The sequence below is a fragment of the Engystomops pustulosus genome, chromosome 8 (genome assembly GCF_040894005.1).
Source record: "Engystomops pustulosus chromosome 8, aEngPut4.maternal, whole genome shotgun sequence".
Taxonomy (NCBI): domain Eukaryota; kingdom Metazoa; phylum Chordata; class Amphibia; order Anura; family Leptodactylidae; genus Engystomops; species Engystomops pustulosus.
This window is the reverse complement of record NC_092418.1, coordinates 89,494,841-89,521,812: the sequence shown is the minus strand read 5'-3', so window position 1 is coordinate 89,521,812 and position 26,972 is coordinate 89,494,841. Positions and strand designations below refer to the sequence as shown.

Below are 26,972 nucleotides of genomic sequence, written 5' to 3'. Positions count from 1 at the left end.
CGCTGTAAGTTTACCCCCTTGAGATGCCTAGTTGAAAAAAGGCAACAGCATCTAGGTGGCTCCCTCTTTCAACCCAATTATGGCAAGGAATTCCCATCGCAGACAGAACATACAGGTTGTCCAGGATTAGCAGGCCATTGGTCAGTACCAGGGAATATTATTAACCTAAAAACGTAGATAAACCCCTCTCTGCTTTGATGGCTCCCTCTGCCACTGGTTTGTACAACGTGGCTGCCCTAGGGATGCAACATTGATGTAAATGTGACCAAAAAAAAAAAAAAATTAAAAATGATTTAAAATATACAATTTGAAGATAAGGTAATACCAACAAAGTAAATTTTTCCATTGTTGAAATTAATTTGTATTAAAAATGAGAAAATGGCCACTTCTTCCTGATCAAATGTAATATATGTAATCCAAAACTTTGCATAGGCCATGCGGTTTTTATCTACTTACTGTGGGGGAAGGGGGTGGTGGGAGGTGGAGGGGTGTGTGTGAAAAACTTACAATAAACATAATTGAAAATAAAATAGGTCTGATTTAGTATGTGATTAGGATTCTCATAATTAAGGGACACAGTCACCAGCTTTTACCCTATTAACGAAAATCTACCAATTGCTTTTATGCATTTTGAACCAAATATACCATGGAAATGCTGAAGCTTCTGCTGATGCAGAAACATATCTTGTTTAATCCATGAATGTAGTGCCATTACCCTAATTATGCACTGCTCCAGAGTGCTCCACGCTGTATTAACTGTGTGTGTCCCTGACAGGCAGAAGTAATCAAATCACTGCACCATCCCCCAGCTGCTGAGTATGAGTCATCCAGCTCAGGTTGATTAGTCCTGTCTGGACAGTTCAGGAAGCTCCTGTGTATGTGGAAGTAATGTATTTATGTTAGCAGCCAGCCTGCACCCAGCTTTCCCAAGGTCCTGAATTTTATAATTTTTTTAAAAAAAATAAAACCACTTGAATCAGGGATTAAACAAGATATGTTTCTGCATCAGTGTCGCTACAGCATTCTCAAGGTATGCTTGGTTTATAATGCATAAAAACTAATGGTAGATTTCCTTTAAACTAGCAGGCCCCTCATGTAGAGTATAAAATGTCCTTTCTATTCCCTCTTATGTAAAATCTCTGTTTACCTGTAAAAAAATAGAACTCCTCCAAAGTCGTAAGCAACTGGAACCAGATATACAGGTCGTTAAAGATTTACAGAATCGTTATCTGCAGCTCGCCAGCTATACAGGCGGTCCCCTACTTAAGGACACCCGACTTACAGACAACCCATAGTTACAACCCATAGACAATCCTATTACAGCAAAAAAATTTGAAACTCCAATTGTCACTGGGGCAAAAAAAAAAATTGTCGGGAACTACAATGATAAAATATACAGTTTCGACTTACATACAAATTCAACTTAAGAACAAACCTACAGTCCCTATCTTGTATGTAACCCGGGGACTGCCTGTATATGCCTTTCACCACTTTTAACTTTCTTTTTCTAGATAAAATCTGGTGACCCTTTACAAAATGTCAAAACGAAGCATGATAAACCAGAGACATTACTCATACATCCATGTACCATGACCGTGGTAATCTTCTTATATTTCTTATCCATGGCCTCATTCCTTCTAAAATCAACCTTTTAAAATTATGCTAATGAGTCCAAAGGGCTTTGGGGGGAGTTACCAGATCCCCTCAGTGTTGTAGCTTCACAGGCTGTTACACTGTGAACAGCACTTCCTTTTTTCACGTGTGGGAGAGTGCTTAAGGGACATTAGAAAACAGTGTAACAGCCTGTAAAGCTATAGCATGGAGGGGCTCTGGTGGCTTTAATAGAGAAGTATACACTAGTCGTGTGCTACGAGATCCTATGATTTCTGTGCAGGCCCAGGTTAGATACTTGGAATATTCTCTACTCTTCATCCTCTTCAATGAACGGTCTTAACACATGGAGTATTAAATCGAGACATAGAAGGGTTTTCTAAAACCTAGGTTTAATAAATTAAGAGGTGCATGCCAGATGAAAAATACAAAAATACATTAAAAATGAAACAATGCAGCATGTACAGCCATCACCACACAAACAGCTCAGTAAACATCGTAAAAACTCAAGCTCTCGACCAAAAAAAAAAAAAAGATCCTGCCATGTTATGCGAAAAAAGAACCCAAAAAATGGAAAACAATCAAAAGGGGGAAAAAAAAAACAAACCAGTGCGATACAAGTGTCATTAAGGTAACCGCTTCACAAACTCATTCTCCTAATAGGATTATGCTGCAACAGAAGAGAGAATCACAATGTCGTCACACCAGGGGGATGAACATGCTGATTTTACAGTCACGACCCGTTTAGCTAGAAGATATCTCTGTAAGGAGAGCTCCGACAAAAACGGAGACATACATGCAGCCATTTACAATTACTGTAAACACGTTGCGGTAATGGCTCGGAGGGGCGGACGTTACCGCTTTCACAATAGCATTGATTGCCACAGCTAAAACAATAGAAAAAAAAATGGCGCAGTTTCTGTCCTGTGTATATAATAAGCACTAGTAACGTGTACCCTCCGCCTTGGTACGGTGGAGGCAGAAGGTGCCTCATGCCTCAGTGATGCGACTAGCTCGGACAGGCGGCATGCTAATGGATTCTGGTTTGGCCCATAACACGTTCTACTCCTGTGCCTCATGCTCGGACTAAGCAGAGGACGTCTACCAAATACTGTCTAGAAGATGGCTGCCTCCGCGACGTCATGGACTCTAGTGATCTGCCTACTACACGTTATGGTGGCCCCACTATACACAGGTGACAAGGGTAGGGTTTGTGTCTCCTTGACTATCCTTCATCTTCCCGGAAAATACGGATTATGGAAATTTCTTCCTCAGAATAAAATGTCCTCGTTCTTGATGAGCATTTCCACCACTAGTCTCTGATAACGGATGTCGTTTAGTGCCGCCATGGCATCCAGCTCCGGCGCTCGCATGAGAGTCGGTCCGAACACGATGCCAAGGTTCTCTGCGCTCATTAGGTTGTCCTTCTCGTGAAGAGTTACCCTGAGGGGGATACAAAATGACATCTCATTACGCCTGTCGTGCATCTAAAATGAGGGGTTATCTGTAGGGCATTGTGGGCAAAGCAGAACATGCAAATAAATCTACTTGTGCCCCAAAAGCATAAAGGACTTTTCAGTTTTGGTTTATCTCAGACGGTGACATTACTCGCTGGGAAAGACCTATTATGGGTTGCTAGGATACAGTCTCATTGCTGTCACACGGATGCCCGGAGGACTGACGCACGTGATATATAGTGACTGGCAGTAACGAAGGCCGAGGCCATCCCCTCTAATGAGCGAGCCCTAATGAGGACTGGCACACCAGGTGTAAGGGAGCCAATATCACTAACATTATACAGGGAAATCTACATTACTGTCCATGATAGAGACCTGCAGGATTACACCCAGGATTGGGACTGGATTCACAGTATATGGGTAGGACAAGGTCAATCATGACAACTTTATTAGTGAACTGTAAATATGGGGGGGGGGGGGGGGGGGGGATAAATCAGGGCTGGTACTCCAGTTCTTTTGGTGTACAAGCCCTAAAACATACCGCAGTTACTAGTCCCACTCCTCCACTAGTAGTGGAGGAGTGGGACCCTTCTTACTGTGCCCCCCTCCGGCAGATGCCCCTTCTTACTGTGCCCCCCTCCGGCAGATGCCCCTTCTTACTGTGCCCCCCTCCGGCAGATGCCCCTTCTTACTGCCCCCCCCCCCTCCGGCAGATGCCCCTTCTTACTGCCCCCCCCCCTCCGGCAGATGCCCCTTCTTACTGTCCCCCCCCCCCTCCGGCAGATGCCCCTTCTTACTGTGCCCCCCTCCGGCAGATGCCCCTTCTTACTGTGCCCCCCTCCGGCAGCTGCCTGGCGTATTGTATACCAGCACAAACTGCCCTCCAGATACAGCAGGAGGCTGGAGATTCCCGATGTATATGGCGGTGGAGGGGTGAGGACTTGATAACATTGTGCCTATGTTAATGGACAATCCCCTTCAAGACTGCACCCCAACCTACAGTTATCCGATAGTTGGGGGTATGCTGCTGCTGGAAGCCCAAAACTGAAAGATTCTAAACCCCCCTTTTCACAGTACAGTGTCTGGTCTCAAGTCAATCAATAGGCTCGTATACAAAGTGATGGTCTCCACAGCCCCCTATATGAGCGGACCACCTGAGCTGTAAATCTCAGAACAGGTCCTATTCCTGCCAAAGCTTCCGGCTTGGACAATGTTTTCTGCCGCCATCTGCATATGAACAAACCTTACACACAGACGCGAACAGCAGACCAAAGATCCGTAAAAGACACTTCCTTATTTTTCGGTTAAGTAGTGAGGAGGAATAGAGGACCTGTTTGGTGGTGGGACTGCTAGGAATTACTAATTTTCCAATTGTGTTGATAAAGTTTTAAATATTTCCAAAATAACGCCCCCCTAATGATCCAAAATAAAGCAAAGTAACCAATCACGGGCTGAAGTGGGTTTCACTGGAGCTGCAATACCGGATTGTATTATTATATTTTTTTTACTTCCCCCATAGCAATCCGGTACTGCCGCTCCAGTAAAACCCACTTTAGCCTGTGATTTTTTGTTTTATTTTATAAAATTTGCATTTTTTTCCACCATTTCTGCAAAGAGGCAAAAACCTCTTTTATCTGTGGCTTAAAAGAGAATTATCTCTCTCATCCGGCTACAGCATTACTTTCTTTTGGGTCTGCTCAGTGTTGGATAAATAATTTCCTAACAATTTAAGAAATTTTACAATGGCCACCAGGGGACATCTGGATGGAGCAGATAGTAGGATATCGGCTAATCCCAGTTCATGCTCCTTTACGAAGAACGTGAACACTCAATAGGATCGAATTGAATTTTTTAGCGTCTTAGGTTTTTTTTCGGGCATCTCAACACTGAATATTTTAGTTTCAGAATTTTTTTTGCTTAAGACTGTGAACGTAGTCACGGAAAATTTACTTTTTTTCAGTATTTTTAGTAAAATGTGCCAGTTTTTGGCTGTATGATAACACAGGCTCATTCTGTTATCTAGTCGGCAGCACGGACTCTATAATGGGACTGCATGCGACGATAAAGAGAAAGGATTACAGAAAACGTATCATGTCGCTCAGCGTGACCAATTAGCAGATAATGCTTGGCGAGCCCTGGGAACCTGGCAAACTGAGAGGCGGCTTCACAGCCAGTGGGCATGGAATAATTTCCTCCTCCTGGGGCAGGACTAACTAGAGCTTTAGCTCCCAAATACTGCTCAGCGCCTAACAACGTCGCGCCATTTGATGTGCTTAGATGGATTTACCTTTTCAGATGGGCCATGAGATAGCGCAATGTTTCACAGTGTGCAGGAGGTAGCAGCTTCAAAGCTTCGTGAAGAGCTTCTAACTGTGCGTCCGGGTCCACAGCCTCTGAAAAAGGAAAAAAAAATGGGGTTAATCTACAGATTAAAGCGATAGTGGATGAAACGTATCTAATCACTGCAAGGCATTGTGGATGCTGACTACTACCACTGATTGTGAGGCAAAGTATGAATTTTATAGAGCGGAGAAGGAGCCTCCGGTAACACTGACACAGGACCACAAGTAGCAGACGATCACATGACTCTTGCCAAATTATCCTTGAAATAAGTTTTTATTCAACTTCCACTACAGCTACATTCAGTGTTGCAATATGATGGCTGGCAGCCGGGGATATGACATGATGCATTTTGTGCACTTACTTGCAGACTCGAGGAACTTGGGGTAGGCGTCATATGTTATCAGTGGGATTGGTAATTCCCTGAAGTACAGTTTCAGTGCACCAGTTATAATGTTAATGTCTTCATAGACATTCACAGATATATCAGCCTTCTCACCATCTACAAGGAAAGACAGGGATAAACATGATATTCTATAGGTTATATGAACGGACACTTGTACATTTGTTCTAATTGCGGTATAATTGGGATTGCTTTCATTTGATCCCATTTCATGCCTTTAATTTAAAGGAAATGTACCATCAAAAACAGTATAATATACCAAGGACACTTATTTAGGACGCTACCAGAGCCTCTTCATGCTGGAACCTCACAGGCTGTTACACTGCACAGGAGAACTCCCCCCCCCCCCCCTTCCACTGTGCACTGAAACTTTCTCTGCTGTCATAAGATTACTTCAGACGGAAGGAGGGGGGGGGGGGCTGAGGGGGCTGAGGGAGCAGAGGGATAGGGGGGGGGTGCTGAAAGAGCAGAGGGATAGGAGGGGGGGGTGCTGAGGGAGCAGAGGGATAGGATTAGACAGTGTAACAGCCTGTAAAGCTAAAGCACAGAGGGGCTCTTGTTACACCCCCCATTAGCCAGTCAGACTCATTAGCATAATTTTAAATGTTGATTTTAGAAGGCAGGAGGCCATGGATAACAAATATAAAAGATGACCAAAGCCTGATGGCTGGATCTACAAGTAAGCATGCTTGAACTCTGATGGTAGATCTCTATTAAACTAAAACTTTCCAATGAGCCCATTTTTAACCATTTGTATCCCCACTAAAAATAAAGTATTTGCTAATTTATAAAAGGCTAAAGATTTACCTCTGTCGAAGGCCATTTTGGCGTCTTCAATGAGATCAGTAAAACCTGATATTCGGTATAATCCTTCTGAGTTCAACCCTGTTGAAACAAATACAGTAGGATGTAAAAAAAAATCATATGGGACATCTCATCATATGGGAACGCAGACAAGAGGAAAGGGTTGTAGGAGGTGAACCATGGCCGATGTCTTCTAGTACCAGAGCTACTCTTGTCTATGGGTTGTATTCAGTACTGCAGCGTGACATTTTTTCACATTTTTTACAACTTCATTAACAGATCTTCACTACATTATGTAGAACTTTGTCCACTCATGTAGAAGTTCTGACCTCTAGTGGTAGCGGACAGGAGCCTTACCTCTAGACTCTATCTCTCGTATACACATGTCCACCACCATTGGCCTCTTCGTGTTGTGTGCTTTGACTAAGGTGGTGAGGTCACAGCTGTAAACTTTCTTGACGTGTTTCAAGTCCGGCTTGCAGTCATTAGGAACCATCTTGGAACATTGCTTGTGGACATTCAAGCCACAATCTGCAACATAAATACAAAAAAGATATAGTGTATAGAAGTCAGAAATAGGCAGCATCACTATAGTTGGAGGAGTTTTCCAGGTCTAAAAAATAGCTGTGTTCTTCTGAAAATACAGGACTACAAACACCTCAAGTTGTTTTTTTTATGGTATCAAAGCTCAGCCATAGTCACTTCAAAAGAGTTGAACTGCAATACCCAACACAACCAAGGACTGGTGTGGCACTGTTTCAGAAAATGCACTGGTAGTTAAAGGTGTTGGCCACTTTTCAGTAATTCTCTTCCATTAGACATGTCTCTACATGTATATGTACTTATATCTTTGCCTGCTGTGATAGCTTCAGGCCCTGTCTAACACTTCCCCAGCCCGTCCAGTCCATAGTCTCTCTATTTTTCACTGTTCGTCCTCACTGAGAAAGACTAGGAGAGGTAGCAGGAGGAGTCATAACTCTCCTGCTGCAGCTACTCCTATTCAGCGAGCTCAGAGATGTAAACAAAGAATCATGGGGAGTCTGCACACAGCAGAAAAGTAAGTATCAGGACTGCTGAATCACTTGATGAACATTAGGTAGTAAAGGCACATGGGAAACTTATTTAAAAAGTAACCAACCCCTTCACCAGTTAGGGATTAAATATTAACCCCTGCCTCTTGTCAGGTCAATATGCCCAAAGTTGATACCTAAGAGCTTGTGTATAGCTTTTCAGTTGTTCTAAATTCCACCGTCAGCATGCCACACAACAGATTGGGGAACACTGGTTTAGATCAGAAAACCCCTATATATTTGGATATCTTTATACACAGAATATGATGTAAAAGCCAAGACAAGTCTTACTTTGTAACAGCATATAAAGCGGGTAATGACTGCGTTCAGTGTAGGGACACAATGCCAACCACAGAACTGGCAGGGCACAGCGAAATGTCACCAAGTGTCAGTCACAGGGTGACAACAGATAATTTTGAGCACTTAACATTTCGTTCCAGCCAAAAACTAGATATGCTCCTGACTAACGCAAACACTTTCCATGACATATGATGTAAGGAGCCTTCAGGCCACTTAGGGATGTCAGAACGAGGCGATTGGGAATTTAGCTTCTGCGTGGAAGCAATAGTAATAGCAACTTTTTTAGGTAACGTTTCATGGGAAGAAAGCATGAAACCCCTTAATAGGGATTTTTCCCCCTCATCAGTTCAGAGCAGGGTAAATGAGGGGTCATATATTCAAGTTCAGGGGCATTTCATTCAGCCTCCAAGTAACCTGCAATGTACTAATGAGGGGCAAGCACCCTAAAACAGCACCACCCCTTCTCATGGTTGTGTGTGGCATTGCTTCTCAGCCTCCTATACTTCATATCTACATTTGCAATTGCAGTTCCAAGTTCAACAACAGGTTATCTCAAAGTCCTCCAAAGGGTGCCTGCAAAAATGTGTCATGTTCCTGACCAATAACGCAGGATCTCTCATCAAGGTAGGACTTAGATTTTTGGCAAAAGTCTGCCTCCCAGTTATGAGCCAACCCTTGTTCATGTACATATCCACTGCACATACACCTAGAGTATAGACACTAGTAGTAGCAAGGACAAGTGCAAAATAAGTCTTTTTAGGATATAACAGAGCTGTGTAGTCTTGCAACGAGTTTATGGCAAGAGATGACCTAAAAAGTCTGTGAATTAAACTAAATTGATGAGCACATTTATATTACACACACGAGTAGACCGGATTAATGCTTCCACATCAAGTGACTTGGCCGCTGAACCGCAGGCTGCAGATGGCTCTACAACACACAGGTCTATGAATAGAATTCAGCCTCAGTCCTCTCCTTTCTGCTCCAACAGGGAACTAACCATCCCGGAGGCCCTTGGTAAAGGGAAGGCGCCAGCTTTTTTGGCACGATTCATTAGGCACAGGTTAATGGGCAAGATGTCCTCCTGTCCACCGTCACAGATCTTGGGAAGAGCAAATAAAAATGGCTCGTTTACCCTTGGTGCTCGGATCTTTTTGCTCCAATTCACAACCATGTGTAAGTGCTCAAATATTCTAAGAAAACACTTGTCCTCCCGAATTCTTGGCAAGATGGTTATATCTCCCTGAAACGGTTCCCCTCTTCACTGTGGTTTATTAGCAGAATTGCTCTTACTCAACTGAATCACAGAACCAGACCAGGGTGGTGCAGTTTCTGGAAGAACCAAAGACCTACTCTTCTAAACCCATCTTGCGCAGTCTTGCTCCCCCGTCATTGCTCATATCTGCTGCTTGGGTTAATGTAGTTAAATGGGTAATGATATAAAGGCACAGTTTTAGGAGATGCCATTGGTTGTCGGTCCAACATCTCAACCCACCACTGATCTAGGAAATGAAATGACTCCTACGCTGGTTTTCTGGACCACCACTAAGCAGCAAGAGAATACGAAGAGGACATTATTCTCAGGATCAGAGACCAGACAACTACTCATCTTGTGATATACCATAACTACTCAAGACCTACACACTTTCTTACACCACGCCTTCCATCCACTGGTCGTCCATCTACCATCATGCTCCACTTCAATGAAGTTGCCACGCTATTTACATATATAAAAATATATCAAGCGATTCAGGCTGTAACATTTTATCAATCATTCTTAGACTCGGAACATGAATACAAGATCCAGGATAAAAGTAGATGTTCTGTATATCTGGAACATGAACACAGATGGTGCGCGGAAACAGTCATCACCACCAGCCCTTGATCTGTAACACATGGATATGTTCTTCCTGTAGTAGAACCAGAGATTATTATCTTTGCCCAGTTCATTAAACTATGGAAAAAGACAACACAGCAGAACTGGACTCGCCCCTTTAACTCTAACATGATGACCTAATGACATTCAGAATCACCAATGCATTGTGTTATCACTATGATCGGCACCAATGAAAACCCAGCGCTTACACCTGGTGAAGCAGGGATATATTATTACGCACAGTTATTGCACCTGTAGCATTGAGCTTTTCTGCACCGGATATTAGGTAGCGCTATTCTCGCTAGGTTTCCATGTACTCTGCATCTCTTTGTCCCTACAGTCCTGAATGATGGATGGCAGGCTCCACAACGCTCCAACTTTCATTAGAAATATTTCACAGCCTTGGTGAAGTATGCCACGCTGCTATTTAAAGGTCAATGGTGACATTAGGCAAATGTGCAACTTATTCTACGCTCTGGTAGTTCATCAAAATCAGTGAATAGTCTATTAAAAGTGTTTAGAAAAACCAATAACCATATAAGGGAACTCTCAAGGGGTGAGGGTGGGGGTTTGTTCTTGTGCAAAAAATCTTTCATTCTTGAGTCGGAAATCCTTACTAAGAAGCTTCCCTCTAGTTGGAGGACCAGTCCTGCCCTTACTAAACAATAGACATTGTGTAATGCTTCATTTCCCCTGTGGTGGCGCTGTCAGAAAAATTAAAAACACTTACGGACAGATTAGAGCCCATCATAGGATCTCAGCACTTAGGAGCCTAACAAGTGGAAATGGTCAAAAAACAACATTAAAAGGGGTTGTCCACTCACAACAAGTTAGCCCCTATCCACAGGAAAGCGAATAACTTGCTGACTAGTGGGGGTCTCAGTGGTTGGATCACAAGAACAGGGGTCTGTTGTAACTTTTTTTGCACCCCAGAAGAATAAAGTACCAGGTGGGACGTGTGCGCTGCCACTCCATTCACTGTCTATGGAACTGATAGAATATGGTGCTCAGTCATCTCTGCCAGGGCAATACAGATGGATAAAGTAGCAACAGGGGTACACCAGACACCCATTCTTGTGTTCCTTGGTGGTCCCTCCTATTAGCAAACTAGCCCCTATTTTGTGGATATGGGCCAACTTGTTGTCACTGTAAAACCCCTTTAAAAGCTACAAGTTGTGTCCAATCCTTGTTCTGCTGTGACAAATGACAAAGCCAACTAAGTGCATGTTCAATCTACAAGATTTGGGTCCAAACAAAAAAGTCTTCACCTAGAGCACTACACACTGCTGGACAAATGCGGAAACATCTCTTGCAGAGTTTAGCACATACAGGCATCTACTGTAGTTTTTTTTTTTTTTGTCTCAGTATGGAATAGTGCAGCAAACTGCAGAACACCATACAGCAACAAATGCAGTATATGGCAAAAAAAAAAAGAAAAAAGGATGGCATCTGTGATGTGGTTTTCTGACCTTCAGATACATTCGATGTATACGTTGATGTCCTGTTGTCCTATCTGTAGCATGGAAGCAGCTGTAAATTATTATTTTAGCATTTGATAGTGGTGTATTTCCAGGAGATACATACCTGCACATTTTACTCCCTGAGCGATTAGCCCCCACATGAAGTTGGCACAGTATTCACACCAATGAGGACCCCTGAATGTGTGTACCTGTAAAAATGCAGAATACAATTACAATGCAAAAAAAGTTCCAAGGAAATGCAAATTTAGAGAGGAAAATAAATATAATCGCTTCTGGATAAGTGGCCGCGGGTCTATGGATTTGTGCCGTGAAGCCGCAATGACTTAAATCTGCAATGACTTTGTATATGTATGATGGCACAATGGAAATCAAACCATTACCAAGGCGGACACGGCGCAGCAGAAAATGTGATTATATAGTATATTTTCATTGCTGTCAGCCTCCTGCATCAACAATCTCCTTCCTGCCAAAGGGAAAGTGAGTGCATTTATATTCATTGCCTTACTAAAGCCTCTGGCTGTCAAAACTGCAAAAGTGACATTCAGGCGACAAGATCCACTCAACGGCACAGGAGAGACTGGAGGTAAGTACAAAGTGTCACTCAGATGCTGACAAGGTAAAATGTCCACATTACAGACTGATGAGGACGCGACAACAACGCAGGAAAAGACACAAACCTACACGAGTAAAAGATTCTAGCAGATAGAAGAGTAAACCATTAGCTCTACGGAGTGTGAGGCAGAGAATAAAGAGGGTCTGAAGAGCTCACACCCCAATACTGGCCTCAGTGGCCTGCCTGACATGTCATGTGTACAAGCAATGCGTAAAAATGCATAAAAACGGCATGTTACAGAGCAGGATAAGCTGAGCATTTGATATTTGGTTTGGGAAAGGGGGGGGGATCAGTAATCGAACTTAAAAAACACACTATGAGCTCTAGAGTCCAGTGGGAGGTCTTTCTTGGTGACCGGCAAACTGTATGAGCTGTCGATGACCGTTTAGAATCGCCCACCAGAACCCCAAAAACAACATTTTTACAGTCATCGATCAATAATTGATGTTAAGAATTGCAAACTGCTCCACCTGCTCTATATAGGACACCATGTTGATTTTCAGCTCCTCCTGCTCTACAACATACTGCAATCAGCTCAGAATCTCTTGCTCTACAATATACTGATAGGATGCTATGTACAATCTGCTCACCTCCTTCTGCTCTACAACATACGGTCTGCAGAGAGGATGTTAAGTACTATCTGCGCAGTCCCTGCGGCCTGCAAACAGGACACTATGTTCTGCTCAGTCCCTCCTGCTCTTTAACAAGCTGCAATCTGCTCAGTCCCTCCTGCTCTATAACATGCTGCAATCTGCTCAGTCCCTCCTGCTCTATAACATGCTTCAATCTGCTTTGATTCTTTCCTGCCCTATAACATGCTGACTGCAGATAGGTCACTATGTACAAACATATCTCCTCGTGTTCTATAACAAGCTTACTGCAGCCCTTAGGCTCCCAATAGTAGATTGAGTGGTCCTCACAACAGCAGAAGGTTGTCCTGTAAGGCTCATACTATGAAGGAATACACAGGCTTCGTGAATAATATATGGTTGGTATTTGGAAGACATTCTCTATAATGTGAAACCTGATGCCAAAATCTAATTCAATGTGTCAAGTGAAAGGCTGAATAGATTCTGCCCAATTTGATGAGAGGAGATCTCGAGTACTCCCTATAATGGCAGGGACACAGTAATAGCCTCCATCTGCCTCCTTTCTATACTTTTCAAACATCAAGGCAGTCCACATTGTGCACCATTATAATGCATTGATTCCCATTTTGGAACTGAATGTAAGGATGAAACCATCTGGACAAGGCCTTCTATACCTTATACCAAAAATCAGCAAGACAATAATCCTAGAAAGCAAGTACCTGCACTTAAAGGGGTTGTCCACTTTCAGCAAATAACTGATATTGTTTGTGTAAGGAAAAGTGATACAATTTTCCAATATACTTTCTGTATCAATTTCCCATAGTATGCTTGCTGTCATGCTATAGAAAGCTTCTATATTTACTTCCAGTTTATAGAAATCTGTCCATTGTCACACAGGTGCACGGCTCGTTATATCACACCGCTCTGATTACTCTCTGTGATATAACGAGCCGTGCACATGTGTGACCATGGTCAGATTTCTGTCCACTGGAAGAAAACAATGAAGCTTCCTATAGCAGGAAAGCAAGCAGAGATCTAGAAAACCGTGAGGAATTCATAAAGAAAGTATATCGGAAAATTGTATAACTTTTCCTTACACAAACCATATCAATTATTTGCTGAAAGTGGACAACCCCTTTAATGTAAAGTATCAGGTAGCGGGCAGGGGGTTATGTCTCTATATAATGTCCATCATTGTAAATAGAGACATAAATATGGATTATGAGAAGTGAACCATCAAGTATCAGGCTCCATTGGAGTCCAATGCTCTGTACAATGGCAGCTGTGTCCTGATCAGAGGAGGTGTTGTGGCCCACTTACTGTACAAGGGACGGGGAGAGGACCCCAATCTGTCACTTGGCATGTACACAGGGACAGATTTGCATAGTTATTATTATGCGGTGCGGTCTCTGCTGATGCGGAGGCACATTACAATGTGAGAGCGTCATTGTGAAGCGGGAGAAAATGTCATTTACATTACAGTAAAGACAGTGTCAGTGCATTCAATAGACACTTGTAGGCGAGTGAGGACACTTCATTAATCCCCGAGAAAAGCCAGACAAGAGCTCCAGACCATCTGGCTGATCTGCGTGCAGGAGCATATGTTTGCTCTAAATGACTGATCTGGGCTTAGAAGGGGGAGAAAAAACTGCCAAAAAACAAAGATCATTAACTCTGATCATTGGGAAAAAGAAAAAAATGATTATACTGAAGGTCTCTGATCTGATTATTGATTCCACCCTATAACAGATCAACTATAGATCACTACTTTCAATATGAGCCATCAATTTATTCTCCGGTTGAATTGCAAATCCAATAGGTTACAGCTACAGAAAATACAGTGTAAGCACAATAATGAGGTTTTTTCCAGTCACGGTGGCTGCACCTACCAATATAGGAGGGATGGGATTGACCGTCTAACGTTATAAGGGGTCACCTAACTTTCCTGACATCTGCCATTCAAGAAAAGGGGTCAGGCTCCCTGAGTCTTAAGTTTTTGGCAAGACTTGTCAGACACTAACTTTTTCCCCTGTTGATCGCTAATCGATTATAATGTGGCAGCATGGGTGGTAGCCCAGGGCCCAGGCCTTCTAGGGGCCCATAGCCACCAAATGCAAAACTGAGAAAAAAACTTCACCCATAAAAGCCTTGTACATCTGTTCCTGCTCTCAAACAGCAAGGACCTGTAAAAGGTCCTCCAAAGACCCTGAAACCACAGATTGACAGCGAACGGATACATCCTTCATTCCTGAAAATTGCTACCGTTGCCGATGTAGATAAAAAGTACCTTGGAAGTCAAACTTGCTCTATGTTTCAGTGGCTCTAAAGTCTACAGTGTTTTGTGCTATTGTGTCCATCCACTATACGTTATCTGTAGCTGGTCACCGGTAGTAAAACTACACAGAACACTGGATAACATTAGTATATGGGTGCATACAACCAACATATATACGTGCATACAAAAACCCCAACAATAGTGATGGAGATATGGGGACCACAGGCCAGCGCTATACACTAGATAAAGTCCTGCATTGTCGTATGGGCTGTATCATTATTAACACAAGAGTAGGTTAAGATGCATTGAAATGCCTATATATGCATTGCTTAGAAAGTCAAAATAAAATGAAATGGAATAATCCAAGTTTATAAAATATACAAAATACAGTAAGACAACAAAAAAATTGTAAAGGTTCAAGCTCAGCAACACAAACTCATGCAACATTAGATCTTACCTTAAAATTGTGGACTTTCTCATACTTGGGAACCTGTTCGTTTTCCTTTAGCGTCGCTCTCCTTACCAGGGACGTTAACTGCGAATAAGCAAACAGTTTCAGAGGTTTCCACAATGTAGCAGAAGTCTTTCGCGAGTTCAGCTTCATGCTCAGCGCCGCTGCCAGCAGATCCTGCTGCTGGCTCTCCTGATTTTTAGGATTCCACCCAGATTGAACATATTTTAGGTTGGACTGGGACTCTTTAGACGGCATTTTGTTACAAGGTTAAGAAGTGAAAAATGATAGACAAAACTTCTATCAACAAAATAAATAGGAAAATGCAAAAAAAAATATATATATATACCAGCGTTAAGACAAAAATAAATAATAGAAAAATAATATGAGGACTTCTAAGTGCACATCCTGCAGAAGGGGCTTTATCGGACAGTCACGGCAAAGGGATGCTTATCAGGGATTATTTCTTGGATCCAGAGACAGAAGCTTGTAAGGAAAAAAGGAATATAGGAAGTGCACATTTAAAAGATGCCAAAGACGTCTAGCTTCCATTTACAAACCAGATGCAAAAAATACATGTAAAGATATAATGTCCATATGGTTAGTAGTGCAGCTCAGGAGGATGCTCCGAGGCTGGAGATATCGGCTTAGTGAATGAGGGGAAGGAGGAGGGAGAATGGGCTTAGTAGTCACGCTGCTTCACACAGACCACAATAAGAGGATATCCAACCAATGAGACCGAGCAGCAGCCCTTATGTATTCATCTGCTCACAATCCCACCCCCGGTTTCCCCCTACGCAAGAATTTTCTTTGATTACTTAACCAGAACGGAGCTGAAGCACTTGGAAAATGTAACAATAATAATATGGAGTGCAGGAAGTGTCTGCCATGAAGAGGTTAAGGCGGCAGACATACAGAACAAGTCGCAGGGACCCTTATGAGCAATGGATGAGTAATACTTTGTTACATTGTATGTTCCCTGTAAACCCTGCCGCTTATCAATCACTTCTATTCACCATCACGGTGGAAAATCCTGGGACAAGGACTAATTCTGGTAATGAAAACATCCAGCGAGATAAACTATGGCTTCCCATCCGGGAATGTGAATGTAATATGTTACTAAAACTAATTTACTATGGTCACCATAATTTATGTGCAAAATGATGGGATGTGCATTGTGTGGTAACAGGGGGAAAACATGAAAAGATACATCAACCAGACAGAATGTTAAGCACTATATGGAGTTCGAGTAGGTCCTTCTACCAAGAGAGCCAAGATGGGCAAAGGACTCCTGCTAGACATTGGAAGGCGTCCAGCCTTCCAGTAATTTATCCTCCGGTCCAGTGATATTATAGATTCTTGAGCACCCATGACTGTCAGTTCACTTCACTGGACCACTTTAGGTAGGTCTTGGGAGCCACCTCACTGGACCTGCTGCTTTGGTGATGCTTGCAGGTGTTGAACGGACCCGATGTTCGCTTTCGGATTTGGCGGCGCGATCCGGACACATTGTCTCTCTGGCCACTCATAGCCATGGCTGCCCAAATGCTAATCCTGCACTGTGTCTGGGTCAGACGTCCGGACCTGAACATTGGGTCTGCTCTTCTCTAACTGGACTTGGTTGCGTAGCCAACATAATTTAGTATGTGTCATAGTTGCCCAGTCCCTTACTCATTATTCCTGCTTCGAACACATCAAGAACTGATGGCTCACTTATCACCGAATATATCCCACTGCTTACCAGGACTGATCCATGTAAAATTGGATCATCGATTCTTATGCTATAGCGGATCACGTGGCCAATAATTAGGCTGGTTCCTTTAATTTCCTCCATTGTAGTTTTTTTTGTGCAAAATATTTTCTGTTACAAACACAAAAACTCTCCAGTCTACAGCAAACAAAGAGAACTCCCATTTGGGTAATAAATGAAGCATGCAGACAATATGGTTAATAAAAGTCTACGGAGCTCCGGGGTAGGTAATTTTCACTTTATAGAAGAGAAAATGGAAATGAGCGCGATTATTACTCGCAGAAATCTATAATAAGTCTTATGGGAGCAGTAATTAGGGAAGTGAGACATGAACAAGTGGAGGCAGCACATCCTTATAAGGATCCTTCCATCCAGCAATAATTACATGTACGTGGGAATGCGGTATATATATTATTCATATGTAGAGACCAATCTATTCATTATGTGATTATGGAAATATTAACTTTATTACGAAAAACAGAGTGCAGGGCGCTTCACCCAGCTATAGCTAGAAGAACTGCAAGTCACGTCTGTGATAGCAGCACCATGACACAGACTCCCCTCAATACAGGGTCATGTGATGACAACAGTCTCCTCCATAGAAGCATTGCTATAGGATGTGAGGATTTTGGTGATACTGGTGACTGGAATCTCCAGGTCTAGACATGCTCAACAAGTTTGAGAAATCCTAGAGAAGTCAGTGGTGGGAGATTGGAAATATATTCTCTATTTAGGCTATATCCTTTGTATGTGCTATAAAATGTCCGGATGGGGATTACCTTTAAGGAAATCTACCACCGGGATCATGGACTGTAAAAATTATGCAAATGAGCCTAAGGGGCTCTGGACTAAATTAACAACTATGGAGACGGGAGCCCCTTGGGCTTGTTTGCATAATAATTTTATTTTAACTTGCATATTTTTTGCATAAATTTATTTTTTAAAGCCTTTTTTTTTGTAAGAACAAGGATGTAAAAAAAACTAAACAAAGACCAGATCCTGCGCTTGGTTTACAGTCCTTACAGTAGATTTCCCTTAACCAAACTTAACAAAACTGTTAAATAAATATGCAATACGTAGCCTTTCCTTATCTGTGCTGTGTACAGGAAATCAGATACACTGCTTAATACAGGAGAAAGAAGCAGAAAAAAGGCAAAGAAGCTGATTTATACAAGTATAATAAAAAATTTAAAGTTATCATTTGCTCCATTCATTTGGACAATAAAAGGATGCTTTATTCCTTGTGCTACAAAGGAAATCTACCAGGATCAAGGATTATAAACCAAGCACACATAAACCCCTGCCAGATCCACTCTTCTTTGTTAAAAGAAGCACATAGGAAGCTAAAAGAAGAGTGGATCCTGCCAGATTGGGTATACACCAGCATGTAAATGTGCTTGCTTTACAATCCTTCATCCTGGTGGTAGATGTCCTTTAATGCTGTATCCACATATACTCTCTGCCACAATGTCACGGTGGACACGGTATACATGTTTAAAAGGGGCCTGGATGACTTCTTAAAGAGCAAAAATATAATTCATTATGGGAAGAAAACATTTGTTTAATCTCATAGGTTGGACTTGATACCATGACACCATATTGACTTTGAACCAAGGAAATGTAACCAGAAAATCCAGAGTCAGATACGGATTCAAAAAAGGGATCAAATATTGACTGTGTGAAAGACCTGATACAGATATTATTCACATGATGCAAAAAATATGCCTTGGAAATTTCATTGTGGTGTCGATTTAAAATTCACAGCAAGAACGTGAACATTTTTAAGGTGAAGTCCTAAAATTATTTATGTAATTCTAGCAACACCAGTAGTTTTAAAACCCTGAGAACAATGTATTTGGCATTGCGATTTTTTTTTTTTTTTTTTTTTTTAAAGGTCACATAGATTTCCAATGAAAATCTATGACTCAGAAATATAGTAAAGCTTACGCTCCGGTCATTCCTATAAGGTCTTCCTGCAAACCCTTTCTCATAAATCCTGCGCCGCTAATCAATGAAGTGGAAAAATCAATAAGTCCATGGAATTCCTAAACTCCTTTCAACTACATCACTTCATTAGAAGGAAATGGCACTACTCCAAACACGGCTCTCCCCGGCTGCAGGTCCAGACGTCCCCTGTACAGCCGGCCAGATTAGGTGGCTACAGACAGGCAGCAGTTACAAGGATAGCATCTCTTGGCACGCTCCGTAAAGAAACAGGGTCTGTTTTGATTCCGTGGCCACTGTTAGTCATACTTCCTAACCTGCCCTATATCCCAGCTTGTAATCTCTGCGAAATGACGGAGAGATACAAAACAACAACGTTTCTTTTTCCTATCAGAATTCCATCGACTTAACGTCTGGTAAACGTCTTCGAAAACCCTCTCGTCTGGACGCGTAGGGAACAATAGGAGCTGAAGATTCCATGGAGTGAAGAGGAAGTCTTGTATTTATATATATCTATACCTTAACATTTACTGGACATAAAAAGGTTTCCCAACTTGCAATTTCAAAACACAGATTTCACACTAAGTCCCCAATACTGAGGACGACACTGCGAGCCTTTCTATGTCACACAATAGATTGCTACATCTAAACATAACCTACAGCAAATCCATCAAAAACTCATTCAGGCTGGAGACTCACACTGGGGGGGGGGGGGGGATAAGATTTTACTGAGGTTAAGGATTTTCTTTGGTGCAAGATTCTTGTAACATAGTAAAATCTGTGAACTTGCTCAAATATTTTCACCTTTTTTAAAAATTATTATTATTATAACGCTTTATATTATATATACAGGCGGTCCCCTACTTAAGAACACCTGACTTACAGACGACCCCTAGTAACAAACAGACCTCTGGATGTTGGTATTTTACTGTACTTTACCAACAGGCTACAATAAACAGCTGTAACAGTTATCACAGGTGTCTGTAATGAAGCTTTATTCTTAATCCTGGTTTTTATGACAATCCAACAATTTTAAAATTCAATTGTCACAGAGGAAAGACACTTTTCTGGCTGGGGTTACAATTGTAAAACATACAAATTCTTGCATACAAATTCAACTTAAGAACAAACCTACAGAACCTATCCTGTACGTAACCCGGGGACTGCCTGTATATCCATTACTTCTCACGTCAGACTTTTTCTTCAAATTTTTTGCAGTTTAGGTGAAAAAGGTTAAGGAAATCTTACCTTATAAAAGTGACTGAAGCCTCTGCAGGATCTGGCTAGTTGTAATAGTCTTTTATGGTGTTCTTTTCCTAAAATATGTAAAAAAATATATATATATGCTTATGAGCTGCACGGGCACTTGCAGCTCATCTGCATATTCTTAATTCATCATTTTTAGGAAAAGGAGCAGATAAAAGACTATTACAAAAGGCCAGATCTTGCATCAGGGTTCAAAGAGGGTTCAGTCAGTGATGCTGTTTTACGAGGCAAGAATCAGAAGTCCTTGACACCATGGGACACTTGTGATCTAAGAGAAAACAACATCCCATAGTCATTGAGGCTCTAGGCTGGGGTCACACCTTGCTTTTGTGCATACGCCGACACGTCAGGAGGATTCCTGTCTTTCCATCCTGTATTTTTTTGACGGACAGAATGTTTAGTTACCAGATGGAGGCAACAACTCTGGCACAATTTGTCAATGTATATGCTAAGCGTTTACGTTAGGTGCTTACGCTTAGCGTATACAAATAAGGTGGTGTTAACCCAGCCTAAGGGTGTGTTCACATGTTCAGTTTTTCAGGTGCAGTTTTTGATGTCCAAACTAGGAGTCAAGTGAAAAAAAGAAGAGGAACAGCTTCTCTCAATGATATGTTCTTAACCATTATGATAATCCAGTTTTTGACTTAAAAAAAAAAAAAAAAGCATCAGAAAACTGAAGCACCCTAAAAGCTACAACTAATCAAAACGAGTCAATTGGGATTGTAATGAGCTTCATACCATTTAGCATTAATCACCTAAAACTAAATGCCAATGTAAAAAAAACTATATAAAAATGGAAAGTTGGAAGTGTAGATCTCTCAAAACTAAGGAAATTCCAATCTTACCCTCAGAATCAATGAAGCAAAATCACTCAGAAAAATAGCAAGAAATTTCCTTATCTTATCACAGAGGAAGAGATATGAAATGTTACGACCTTGGGACGGGAAATTTTTTTAGAAGACCTTCTGCTTGCCATGCGATTTTCAGAAGGACTGATAATCAAATACAATAGGTTACTGATAATCGTGCTACAATATGAAATATTCCTTCCTCTGTACTGTGTCCATGCAGGGTGTCAATCACTGGATGTCAGGTCAAAGGGCTTCATATACCTTAGATAGCGGTCACGCACCTCTGGTCCCAGCTTATTCTCTTGTACGTGTCGAAAGCCTACATGCCCCCCACCCTCTCTCTCCTAAAATTGATGGGGTTGTGGGTTGGCCAACATTTTAGTTTATGACCATCTTTAAAGTACATATTCCATCAGGATGAAGGTTTGTAAACCAAGCGCACTGACATACTGGTGTCCCCCCCCCTGGCAGGATCTGTTATTCTTTTTGCTTCATATGCCCTAGTTTTTATTTAAAAAAAATCTTTTTTTTTCCATAGATTTCCAGTTGACTTTTGTATTTGAATAAAGTTTATTTTAAATCTCTGCAAAAGGAAATCTGTAATATCACTGCCGGTTCCTAGAGGGGCTGTCAGAAAAATCTATAAACCACTTTATGCCTTTGAAAATATTGTAGTTATGGTACTTATTCTAGTGTTATGCCGCTTTTAGTGTTATACCCGACATGCTGTAAATCTACACTATTCTTTTAAAATGCTTCATTTTCTATTCATAAACATAGATGTATCAAGATTCTGCTTAAATCATACATATACATTAGGCTATATTCACACGACCGTAGACGGCTGCAGGCTTGCGGCTTTACATACGTTCCCTATAGGCCGGCAATGGGCGCTCGGAGCGATACGGTGCCGCATCACTATGGAGAGGAGAGGGGTCAGCCCTCCTCCTCTCCATGGCTCCGGCTACGGTCAGGTAGGCATACAAGCATACGTGAAAACACATACATACTGACATATGTATGGCATATATGGGGAGTTAGAAGAAATACTCATCCATATGGGCACCATTAGACATGCACGGTGTGACTTAATTTTGCAGCATATGGGAAATTCATTTTTCAAAAACATTAAAAAGTATATAAACAAATAATGTAAAAAAATATTTGATACAAATACAGCAAAAAACTTTCTTGGCTGCGGACCATAACCAAAACTTTTATGGAAAAGCTTCAATTCTGCAGTAAAATCACATCGCTCTTGGAATCCATCATCCCTTCTCCATGTTCCTAGATGATCTGCACAATCCTGTAATTGACTTCAATTACCAGACCCATAAAAATACAAAAGGATTTGTCTTGAAGAAACACAGGCACGATATTTATTGCTGCAAGTCAACTGGGTTTAACAACATTTCACAATAGGGTTTCGCATGGCTGATTGCATCAATAACCGGCTACGTTACTGCTGACATCTATTCCTCCGAAAGGCTTAGGATACAGATAAATAAGTCACTACAGACTTGGGGAAGGACAACGGGTTCATAATGTATTAAGAAGTTATTCTTTTACTATTTCCGAATAACCTAATTTACATAATGCAGGGATTATTCCTTATGTAGTTATTGCTTTCTATCCGAAAAGTTTGGTTGTCTCCTTATCCTTGGATCTCAAAATTACTGGAAAACCTTATAAAGGCTTAAAAAATAGCGCCCTACTCCCGATTCCTGCGTCATGTCTTCTACCTGTTCACAGACACTTTAGGCAGGGTATGCAGCTGGAGCAGGGTATATACACTAATTATTTTACCTTTAAAAAGGATATTCTCACAAAGACAAGGCCACCCGGTAGTTTTCGGTGGGGAGCATCCAGTAAGCATACAGGGGCACTGCTCCGACGGACAGCAGCGTGGGACACCGGGAGCGAAGGAGGAGGTCAGTACAGGTTTATTTCTTTTAAAAAAAAATCCCTCCCCAGCCCTGCTCCTAGATTTATGACACTTGGAAACCCCTTAAAGCAAAGCCTCTTAATGGATGTAAAAAGTAAAATCTTATCCTAATGCCCCAACTAAATATTCACGTAACATTGATTCTAAAGTAACCTCTAAAACTGGCGTAGAAGCAGTGATAAATCTAACCTAATGCCCCCCTACAAATTCACGTAACATTGATTGTAAAGTTTCCTGCCATTCTCTCCTCCTTGGTCCCTTAACATGGATATCAAGAAAAACCAGGAAGTAGAAAGGTGCTACCAGAACCGGGAAGTGTCCGAATACAAACGCTGGGGGAACGGAGAACTAAATGACGCCAATCTGCACAAACCTTCGCTCATTAACATAAAGCAAAGATTTCATCTGCAATCCAATGACCTAAGCTTTTGTCAACGCGTATCCAAGATGGCGTCTATTGAGGAGTTTGGTTCAGGTGCTGGAATACAGTTTTTTTATATTATACCTGCTATGTGATGCACTGGATATCTCGTAGTTTAATAGGGTCTAAGGATAGGCACAACTCTACCAGTCATCCCAGGATAAGGTAAGACTAGCAGGATAAGTTTTACATTTCCGCTATTCTGTTAAGGCCATTGGACAAGTCAAATAGACCTCTGAGAAATACTGATACATTTTTATGTGCTGTATAAAATGGAATAAATACATTGGAGGCTTGTAATGAAAAACACAGGCGTTGCTATCAGCGAGGCCGTTCATCCATTTGATCAAACCCTTCCTGTACAGTAAGGAGTCAGCAGTAATTTCCCAGCAAGTTTCCTTCCTTAGAAAAGCAATGTTCTCGCTCCAGTCATTCAATGTACAGTTGTTTGTTATGCAGCGTCGCGATGGAAAACTGCAGGTCTTTCTTATAGCAAACCTATTTTTAAGAATGTTCCATCAAAACAACGACAAGAGAGGATTCCCCTCATAAAGTAGCAACTATAAAAAAAATAATCATAATCCGTAGAGAAAGCAGATTTGGTGGCGTTCCTTGGTAGCCTGGCAGATGAAGTAGATGCCAGGAGCGTGCTGAAGGATATGATGGTGGATATAAATTATTAAACCGTGCAATGTATACCTGGGAGGGAGACCAAATTCAGTAAAAATAAATTACCATATATACTCAAGTATAAGCTGAGGCCCCTACATTTACATAGGGTGGGAAATGTTGTCACTTCAATTTAATAGAATGCCCAGCAGAGCCCCCTAATCACTAAATGTGCCCAGCAGATCCCCCCCCCCCATCAATAAACATGCCCAGCACATTCCCCCGTCATTAAATATGCCCAGCAGAGCCCCCCCCCATCTGTATATTAGCCCAGCAGATTCCTCCCATCAATATGCCAAGCATAGCTCCCTCATCAATAAATGTGGCCAAAAGAGCCCCCTTGAAAATAATAAACCCAATAATTAACTCTTGTGCTCTTCGTGCTACCGGGGTCTTTCCGACAGGGATGGAAGAGGCACATCTATGCGATCTGCCCTGTCAACACCGCCACGTCATTATACGTGCATGCTGAGTGTATAGACATGCCTATGACAGAAAGACGCCGGGAGCCGCAAGGAAAACAAGAGCTGTTTGGAGCGCCGTTGGAGTGCCTTATACTCAAAGATACATGATACCTAGAAATACTCATAGTAGATTTATTATTTTACGCTGGCGCTATGATAAAGCCCCATCACCACAGCAGATACCGATGTATGGCATCCGTCACCATCCCTTGGAGCTGTCCACTGCTATAACTGTAAGTTAGAAAATCCTGAACTCTAAAATGGCAGCAGAGTAAATAAAGACTTGGCCAAATCGGCGATACACAGACAGCAATCTATGACTATATAAGGAATATGACCAGACTCACTGCTCGTGTCTTCACTGCATGGTGTAAAAAACAACATGTGCTTCCAATATTGCGTTAAAAATTGAGAATGTGATTAATCTAATTTGACTCCCCATAAAACATAATGCTTTGCCTTGTGAACCAATACAGCCCAGACCACTGCAAAGAGCACAATTACACAGTTAACTTAGATCTACAAAGACAAATGTGGTATTTTATGTGTATAATTACCAGGAAGAAAAGATGAATTGTTAAACGCGATCTGCGTATATAGTAATGAACCCACAAGGTCTTCTACGCAACATGCGGAAAAACCTTCATTAAAGAGACTGTCAAATCTTTTGATACTGAAGAAATGGCCTTAGGAGAGGCCATTAGTATGAGGCTGCTCTCACACTGACGTCCTGGGGACGTATATCCGGCTGCAAATATATGTCCCCCCACCCCCATAGATACGTATGGCGCACCAGACCATAGCTGGGATATTTCCCCATAAGTACAGCCATGCACCAGGCGTCCCTATGGAGAGGAGTGAGAAGTGCTTGGCTGTATGCTAGTATGTTATGTGTGAAAGTGGCCTTAGATTGGTGGGGGGCTGACAAAAGGAACCCCTACCACTCAGCCTTTCAAGAGTCACCAGCATGAAAAACTAAAGCAAAGTTAAAAGTGTCACTCTAATGGGCGTACTCAACATGATCATGGTGGTTATGCTCTACAAAACCCTCTGGTAGGTTACACCAAGGCCATTAAAGGGGTATTCCGGGAGTATGAACGTCTGATACAAAAACCCATAATGCTATAAACAAATGAATACAAAAACTCAATGTTATTAGTCACAAACTGTCACACGAGTCACAAAATGTTATGGGCCTTCTAAAGTAGGCGAAGTTATCACCAAGATGGCCACCACTGGAAACTACAAGTCCCATGATCCCTCAGTTTTCAGTAACTCCTCGTCCGTCTCATCCTCTGCTCCCAGTGATGATGTAACAGATTGTCCTGCTCTGTTACCATAGTAATGATGTGTAACTGCCATCACTGCACATTACCTCATTTGAATGGCGTCTCACGACAACACTGGCATGCACTGCAACCAACCAGCTAGTGTACTTTCTGTATCAATTCTTCACAGTTTTCTAGATCTAGGCTTGATGTTTTCTTGCCGTCATGCAATAGGAAACTTCACCGTTTACTTCCTGTAGATGAACACTGGTCCCTGGTCATGTGATGTCCCACGGGTGCAAGGCACGTTATAACACACAGCTCTGATTACGCTCTGTGATACTAAAGAGCTGTGCACCTGTGTGACCTCACATGAACAAAAACTGGTATTTATCTACAAGAACTGAACAATAATGAAGCTTCCTGTTGCATAACAGCAAGCAGAGATCTGGAAAACCGTGAAGAATTGATGCAGAAAATATATTGGAAAAGTAAATATCTTTTCGTTAACACAAACACTATTAATTATTGGCTGGAATGTGCTGGAATTATTGACCGTCTGTTCTGGGTCATTAGAGGTTCACTTCCTGTAGAGTCTATACACACCAATAGCTTCAAGGTCTTGATGGAAGGTCAGTTTGTACTATAGACATTACACTTCATTAACCCAAAAGAGACATTTTTGAGCTTATTCGCAGGTTCACTGTAATTTTGGAGATAAAGGGATATTATAGTATTGGCTTTTTTTTACATATATCTTCTCGTTAGCCTCCAGCCCATTTCCAAGTAATCAACGATTTTCGGCAATGAATGGCTCCATTTCCCGCTGTCATTTACAGTAGACTTGTGCCTGCGCAGCGTCACTTACATCTTTTCTTTCTACAGGAGCCAGGACTTTTCTGGTTAAATTCTGATTCAGAGTCGTCGTATCCTGTTTAGACTGTCGCTGGTCCTGGTTATTTATATTAGTCGCGCTCTTTACAGAAATCGTTTCCAGTCATTATAGACTTAAGGATTTCAACATCACAGAAGAGTTTGTCAGGATTTTTATACTTCACGCAGTAACACAGGCCAATCTTTATAGATATACAGTCACGTGGCTCTAAAAACCTTATATCATTAC

At 41.8% G+C, this 26,972-nt stretch overlaps 1 protein-coding gene across 1 annotated transcript in view; it reads right to left on the bottom strand.

The window, feature by feature from the left end:
• Window positions 1-1,984: 1,984 nt before the first annotated feature.
• CHN1 (chimerin 1) overlaps window positions 1,985-26,972 on the bottom strand; it is a 63,350-nt gene continuing 38,362 nt past the window's right edge. The window contains exons 8-14 of the mRNA XM_072121672.1: window positions 15,278-15,355; window positions 11,446-11,530; window positions 6,973-7,146; window positions 6,619-6,696; window positions 5,773-5,910; window positions 5,356-5,461; window positions 1,985-3,054 (exon numbers count right to left, since the gene is read on the bottom strand). Coding sequence (XP_071977773.1) covers window positions 2,883-3,054; window positions 5,356-5,461; window positions 5,773-5,910; window positions 6,619-6,696; window positions 6,973-7,146; window positions 11,446-11,530; window positions 15,278-15,355 — 831 coding nt within the window. The 3' untranslated portion in view covers window positions 1,985-2,882. The remainder of the gene's footprint in view (window positions 3,055-5,355; window positions 5,462-5,772; window positions 5,911-6,618; window positions 6,697-6,972; window positions 7,147-11,445; window positions 11,531-15,277; window positions 15,356-26,972) is intronic.